Genomic DNA, 8,152 nt, shown 5'->3' with positions numbered 1-8,152 from the left:
CCTGACATGAGGTCTCAACCAAAACTGTACGATTCCTTCAAAGACACGGGGAAAAGGGAATTTCTGTCACAGCCACAAAAAGATACAGGTGACTACATGTTACAAGTGAGAATGGAATACATGGGGTATTATGATGTCTAGAGGAGAAATATAAACAGGGGAAGATTTAAAGGATACAATGTTTATATCGTCGCTGGGGCGATAAGACCTCGTATCTACAAAATGTCAAATGTTCAGGAGAGCCAAAAAACATGGCGGCCAAAGCACTATAGTGAATGGGATAGCCTTTTCTTTGACATGCCGTGGTGGCTTCATTTTTTAAGTAAGACAGTTGGGATTTGGACAGGACTTCACTTAACCCATTATTTGACTATTAATCTGAGAAAGTCATTTTCACCAAAATTGCAGATACAAGGTTTTATCACCCCAGCGACGATATGAAGTACATGTATTCTGAACACTGGCTTCTTGATAAGTTTTCATTAATGTATTGTAAAGTTTTGTTGCAACTTCTTTTAAAAGGCTCTTTGCAGGAAGATTGTGAATTAATTATTATTTTGTAGAAAACTGGTTTTGAAGAATATAATGATGTTTGTACGTGTGAGTGTGTGTCATATACATGTATGTGACTGTGGAAGTGTGTAATGAGGATCTAAAGAAACAAGTTCTATCCATAATGCCATCAATCTCCGCTTTACATCTCACAGTCCACAGGTCACATCCATGCTATCCATCACACACAGAGCTACAGGCGTGGGACTGACAGTAGGTTCGTATTATCTGTATGGATAGGTAGCCCCGTCAGCTAGGTGCATAATACATGTTAGCCTATGAGTTTTTGGCTGTTACCTGGACACAGATGGTATTGGCCATACAAAGTATAATTTGCAGGCAAATAAAATGAGTTTTAGGTAAAGTATCAACAAATAATGAATTCCTTCATACTGCTGTTTAGGAAATCATTTGTTTTATTAAAAAGAAAAAACTCATTTTGCAAGTGAAATTGTTTGTTTCCTTGTTTATATTTGGATTTATTATTGTTATCATTTTTTTTTATTGTATTATCATTATTTTTTTGTGTGCTGGTAACACACATGCAGAACTTTTTTGTTGCATCAGTTTAGCATGTTTATTCAGTGGAGCTTATCTCTTATAGCATGCTTTGGTATGATGGGAAGATTGCATGGAATTCTATTACAGAAATTGTAGCAGGAGCTATCTTCCATGAAGATACAGATAAAACTCTCCACCTGTGATTGGGTGCCAATTACATCAAAGCTTGCAAGTTACATTGGGATGAGCTATCTTTTTTTTTTTTCTCTCTATTTTTTTTGCGGGAGGGTTGGGAGTGAGGGATAGGATGGCTGACATACTTGTCTAATGCGAGCAAACATAAAACAGGGATGCTTGTCTTGCAGAATCCACAATCTCTTATTTTCTGCAGTTTCCAGGCCCTCATGAAAACTAAAATAGCTCTTCAAATTAATAATTTTACTTCTGGAGTCTCTGAAAGAGACTACATTGAGAGACCCACTTTGTGAACACGCAGTCATATCGCTTTTCTAGGCACATGTATAAGGAAGTAACTTGCTATTGCAGTTGAAATATCCGCTTTTTATCACATTTTCATGGTAAAAATAAATCTGGAACCTAGTAGTAGTGGTAGAGTTGTTTTTCATTGCAACTGATTTACAAATCACCCTGCCCGATGTAAATGAACAGTGATTATTCAGTGTTGCAGTAGCAGCCATGATGGAAAAAAGTAATGACATGTACATACTTGCATTGGGCTTTGACCAACAACTTCTGTGGCATCAATTTGAGTATTAAGATGTGCAGTACCTGCTGCTATAGGGGATTTGAGTCATCATTTGCTGTCCGGTGGAAGCTCAGTAGTCTAGTGGATATGACGCCTGTCTTGCAATCAATAGGCCTTTTGTTCGAGTTCAACCTCCGTATGTGTACCCATGATTTTCAATCAAAGGTGCTACACGTAATAACACATTTCATAATCAGTGTTTATTTACCATGTCCATGCAGGGCAAATTGTCAGTCAGTTGCAAAATAGCTCGCTGTGGACAGTTTTCTTGCCTCTCTTGAAAACTGGCATCCCTAATAAAACAGAGCTCCCAAGTCTCACGCATTGTGAGTGAGACTCAAGCATTTAGGGTCTGTCTCAAGATCTCATGCATGACACCCATTGGGAGCATAGCTTAAAGGATTAGAGTGAGAGTTGCAATTGCAGGCATTTTCCCCTTTTGTCTTTCAAAATAAGTAAAAAATAGTCACTTACGTATGCACCAGCTTGCACCATTAAGAGCTAAAAATTGAAAAAGCTCCCTACCGTGGGAGGGCGGACACCCCCCTCCCACACCCTCCCCTCGCTCAGTTGCTTCGCTCCCTCACTCATGCACATGCGCGCGCCGAGATGCCGAGTCGAGTCATGAAAATCTCACTCATAATTTTTTTTTTGAACTTGGCATCTATGAATAAAAGCCAGGTGTACCTTCCAGCATGATGGCCTGAAGTGGAGTGTGCATTATTTAACATATTTGTTTCTGTACCCCTCTACCCTCCCCCTTACACCCCTAGGTATCTATGCAGTGGGACTAGCCATGGCGGTACTCCCCCAGGACTTTGCTCACTACTTGGAGCTGGTGAAGTCACTCCCCTACGGCCCTGCTCTTCTTTTCCTCACCAAGCTGGCCATCGCGTGGCCGGTGACGTTCCACACGCTGAACGGTGTTCGCCACCTGGTGAGTGTGGAAAGCTAGCTTCTCCCCAAACTGATTTGCTCATATTCCATACAAGGAATCTGGAAGTTCTAGCTGCTAGGTATTTGTATCGTCTGCCTATAGTGATATATCATTTATTTTTACCTCCGCCAAGGCAGGAGGTTATGTTTTCGTTGGCATTTGTGTGTTTGTTAGTTTATTTGTTTGTCTGTGTGCAAAATAACTCAAAAAGTTGTAAACAGATTTGGATGAAACTCACAGGAAAGATTGAGGATGACACAAGGAACAGATGATTGAATTTTGTTAGTGATCCGGAAATTTTCATGGATTTTTGGAGGATTTTTATTATCTTTTGGCAGTTAAGGTCAGTGAACTTGGGAGTTCAAGCTAGGTGTATTTGAGGTTTACATACGCGCTCTAAAGCGCATGCTCTGCTCGGGCCAGGCGCCGTGTTGCTGGAAGCTGATGACGTAAACAAAAAAGCTTCTATCTTGGAAAATGTGATTTTCAACTTGGGTATTATTGAGCTGCTTAGCGGAGGTCTGCGCTCTGTACGAGTGCTTTTCTGGTTTTCCTCGTATCATTTTTCACAAGTTATTTGCATAATTATGGTGATGTACATGACATACAAGTTAAATGATTGATGGTGCTGGTACCTCCTTCCTCTATTTTTATTTCCTGCTTCATTGTAGTTCTGGGACATGGGCTATGGCTATGACATCAAGACTCTGTACAAGACTGGCTACCTGGTTCTCGGCCTCTCCATCGCAGGAGCAGCGGGCCTGGCAGCCCTGTAGGGCGCCCTTGCTCATTTCAACCTCCCCGGGCAGACGGCAATGGCGTCATTCCTCAGTAAATGTGGATGCGGACTGCTGCACTTCTGCTGGTCATTAACTTGTTAACTACCGATGTATAATTGGAGTTGTACACCCACACAAGGGCATTGAGATGATGTTTTGGAGATTTCAGATGAAGATCATGCTCTTTACTGAGCTTCCTTTGCGTGATGTTGGCTTTCATTTTTTTTCAAAGACTTTTATCTTTTGTTTATATTCTTCTTTCTTTCCAGAGGTCATAATTTATGAAGGAAACGGGCACTGACATTTCAGAAGAATTTCTGTCTGGAGGGAAAAAAATTATTATTTTATTTTATTTTTTTTTTTGAGGAAGAAGTTTTCTGTATATGCTATATATTTCACAAATTGGCACTTGTTAGGCAATTGCATGACTGGTTAAATTCACAATCTAGGACCGCATCCATGGAATAAGAACAACATGTTGTCACCTGTCACAAGAAATATTAACAATTTTTTCCTTACGTACACTGCATTTGTGTCGGGGAGGGAATATTTTTAGCGGGTTGTAAACATCACAATTACCCGTCAACTCTCCAAATTTGTGAAAAGAAATAGTATCACTGTGAAATAAAGCGTGTATACAGTAATGTATAATATGGAAGTGTACCTGTAACAAGGTTGTACTGTAGAAGATATCTCTAGATAAGTAATGCCTGCCAGTGCTTCAGAAATTTCATAAACTGTGAATTAACATCAATGATTTCTGCTTGGGGCAAATCATCTGGATGCTGTCTTTGTGAAATAGAATATGACACAGAATCAGCCATAAAGTAAATGGAGATGAAGTTAGCGTTGAAATGATTGATCCAGTGTTGGGATTAGCTATTAGCCAAAGTCTGGTCATGTGTGCTCAAGTGATATTTAGCATCTTCAACCATGTAGAAGCTGGTGAACGACATTTCACTTGTTCTGTTGATTAATTCAATCTATACACGAGTACGACCCACTCACTATGCATTGCCCCTTACACTACTTATAAAAAAAGGAAGACCATAACACGTTTACTGTGACTGAATACGTACGTATGTGGATCTCATTGCTGTTTGCCTGGAATATGCATGTGAAGTGTGTACTGAAATTGTGAATGTGTAGATTATAATAAAGTATTTGAAAGAAAACGTCAGAAGTGCAGATTGAGGGATTGCTTTGATTCTTGGTTAAGAAACAATGCTGCTTTTTGAGTTCTCTTGCCTTTTTTTTTTCAAGTTTATGGAAAGAGAGAAAGAGAGAGAGAGAGAGAGAGAGAGAGGGGGGGGGGGGGGGCAGAGAGAGAGGGAGAGAGAGGGAGAGGGAGAAGGGGGGGGGGAGAGCATAGTATAGCATGCCTTATTTACACTCTCATTTTGACAGTGTTGCAAAGTTTTTCTTTGCATTTCTTTTTTCCAAATGCAGATTTTAAGAAATTTAATGTTTTGTTATCGTGATATGTTATCTTTACCTGCAGCAGCCCTTTGAATTGGGCTCTTCATGTTAATTCATTTGTATTCAAATTAAAAATACATACATCAAGAAGAGGCCAGCTTAGTGGACAGAAAGCTATTATTTTCTGGTAAAAATCGCATTCCATTTTGCTGATCATGATACTCATGATCAGATGCAGTTTCTTTTTTGTGTGTGTGTGTGTGTGTTCATTATTGCATTTAAAAGTAAATTCAATTTCCCTTTTCGCTTTCTAAGCATTACCTCTACTCAGGTTATGACTAAATTTTCTCCACCAAGTATTCAGAAATGTGTGCGTTTTTTTTCTTTTTTTGAAGAGGAAAGCTTACGCTAGTGATACCTATACAGTATTGTGGTGTTAGTGTTGGTGTCTGTTACACTGTAAGGAATGATGTAGGCAAGATATGGAGATGTGTTGCCTTTCTCTAATGCTTGACGACACGAAATGATGTCACACTTATCTACCACAGCTTGTGATATGAGGGAGCTTTAGATTTTAGACGCGCGGACGTTCAAAGGAAAAAGACATGATCTGAGCTTGCGCAGTAGCGCGCGTAAAGTCAATCTATTTTTAGCTTGCGTCGCCTGAGTTGTTTACTACGCGTACTGGGCTATTTTCACGTCCGCACATTTTGCGACGTAGAGAGCTTCTTCATGCACTGATCATATGGGGGCGCGATTTTATTTTTTATACGTTGCGTCCCAGGGTAATCTAAAGCTACTTTTCCACACGACGCAGGCAGAGGAGAACGTCCAGCGCAAGCGTCGGCTCAAACGTCCGCGCGTCAAAATCTAAAGCTCCCTATTAAAAGAGTACAGACAGGACTAAATACTATGTTGTGCCTGCTTCAGCCATGTCTATTTCATTTTTTTTGTACTGGATATACATTGCATAAATGAATAATGAACGAGTGAATGAATGAGTGAGTAAATACATACATATCATATACGTATTGTGTGTGTATATATATATATGTATATATGTGTATGTATAATATTATGTATAATAAATAGCGAAAACTTTGAGCAAAGAAAATGGGTTTTCATCGGGATTCGAACCCGAGACCTCTGAATTACTAGACCGGTGCTCTACCGACTGAGCTATTGAAAGCCCTAGATCGGTGTTCGTCCCAAACCCTTAACTCTCTTTGCTCGTGTGGAAACCCATTTTCTTTGCTCAAAAATTTCGCTATTTATTATTATAATTGTTTCTGGTCAGTTTTCCCTTCCTTGTTTCAAAATATATACATGTATGTATGTATATATATATATATATATATATATATATACTGTACATATACAACCATTGTATGAAGTTTGATAGCAAAATTATGGTTCAGCCCACTTTTTTTAAATTTTAGATACATGTATTTTCGATTAAAGCCACAAAAAAAAGAAGAAAAAAAGTAGAAAAGCTAATGACCATAACCTCAAGAATATTCCTTAATTATATACTTAACATGTGAGGTACAATTTACCACTGTAAGATTTAATTTTGCTCTATTGATGGACTTTTAATGTTAAATAATGGCGCTTTACCTATTTTGTGGTCAAACTGATTTTTTTATTAGCATAATGATATTTTTTTTTCTAAATTGATTTTGTAACATTTAAATGGAGGAACAAGACCATGCCACATGACAATCAGGAAAGCAATGTCACACCAACAATAATTTCTCAGAAATAAAGAAGTGTATTTACAAGCCAAATCTCTATGATACATAAATCTATGGATGAATGAACAAATATAATACACATGACTACAAAAGAACACATTGTCTGTCTTACACTACGTCAAGGTTTTGACTGCCTGCCATAGAACCAGCTACCTCTATCCAGGCTTTCAACAAATGCAAAAGTGTACTGAATACATGTACTGTACATGGCTTTGTGACCGACTCCCATCTTTTGGGAGTTCATTGGTTATTGAGGGAAAAATTGTTAGTGTATGGGCAATAATTCCAATTCAATTACTATACAGTACTAAAGCTTTTCCCCCCATTCTGATCACATTCAATATAAGGCTCGGCAGCATCATGCGTTACGTCTGTGGAACATTGCCATGGTAAAAAACAAACAAACAAACAAACAACCCCCAACACAAAAACAAAATGCACAATGCAAGTCTGTACACTTACATAGCATGCATTATATTACACCTGAATAGAACCTTGTTATCTGATCGGTTGTTTGCTATGTGGCTCCATTTACCGTGTAATCTTGGATCCATGCGATTTGCTCCATTGCACGCACGCCGAGAGCCCAGCAGACTGTACGTAAAAATGCCTGCGCTTGCAGTGTGTATGCAACAGTGCGCTAGTGAAAAACGTGCAGTGAGCACTCTCTCCATCTCAGATCCCACACATTCTCTCTTGTTTCTAAATTCATAAAACATCAAATGACAAGATGTTATTCCTAAAGGCTATATAAAACAAATAATGAATGTTTTTCATTCATGCAATGGACAGAATATTTCATTCGGTGAAAGATGAAATTATTGATCCATTCAACTCGGCTGTGCCTCGTTGAATGGATTATTTTATCTTTCACCTCATGAAATAGTCTATCCATTGCACTCATAAACATTCATTATTTGTGTACTTATGAAGGAAGAGGCAGGCCTCTATGTATTACCTGCATGTACTGGTATTGGGCTCCTCAGTCACATTACCAAGAAAGTAAATTGCACACTGTAGGCATTAACCTATTGAGGACTGGCTGATTATGCTACAACACGCATTTCCCGTAGACACTTGCCTGAGTATACTCGGGACTTGTCTTCAATGGGTTAAACATGCAAATGAATAATGTACAGTGGAAACTTGGTACATCGACATCTTTGGGACCACGATAATTTGTTCTTTATATCAGATACTAATGTATTTCATTACTGTATATCAGCAGTCAATAAACAGTACAAAACAAAGGAAATAATTTCATTGGGACCAGAGAAATTAGTGTGTACATGTATCAGGTATTTTGTTATAGCGGATCTCTTTATATTGAGTTTCCACTGTACATTTATTGCATTGATATTGACTTTTCCATGGTGGGGTTTATGCCAAAGACAGAGAATACTAATAGGATTCAATCGAGTATGAAAGTGAATTTTGAAGTGGA

The 8,152-nt window shown here is 38.6% G+C and overlaps 1 protein-coding gene across 1 annotated transcript; it reads left to right on the top strand.

Moving 5' to 3' along the window:
- The first annotated feature begins 2,595 nt into the window (after positions 1–2,595).
- Positions 2,596–3,716, top strand: LOC139708865 (succinate dehydrogenase cytochrome b560 subunit, mitochondrial-like). Its single transcript, XM_071620866.1, has 2 exons — positions 2,596–2,756; positions 3,428–3,716. Exons 1-2 carry the CDS (start codon positions 2,616–2,618, stop codon positions 3,530–3,532), a joined length of 246 nt encoding a protein of 81 aa, XP_071476967.1. The 5' UTR covers positions 2,596–2,615; the 3' UTR covers positions 3,533–3,716.
- The last annotated feature ends 4,436 nt before the right edge of the window (positions 3,717–8,152 follow it).

This window comes from Diadema antillarum, unplaced genomic scaffold (genome assembly GCF_040938485.1).
Source record: "Diadema antillarum isolate AM-2024a unplaced genomic scaffold, OU_Dant_1.0 scf00000004, whole genome shotgun sequence".
NCBI lineage: Eukaryota > Metazoa > Echinodermata > Echinoidea > Diadematoida > Diadematidae > Diadema > Diadema antillarum.
Note: the sequence above shows the minus strand (reverse complement) of the source record. Positions and strands in the feature narration are given on the sequence as shown.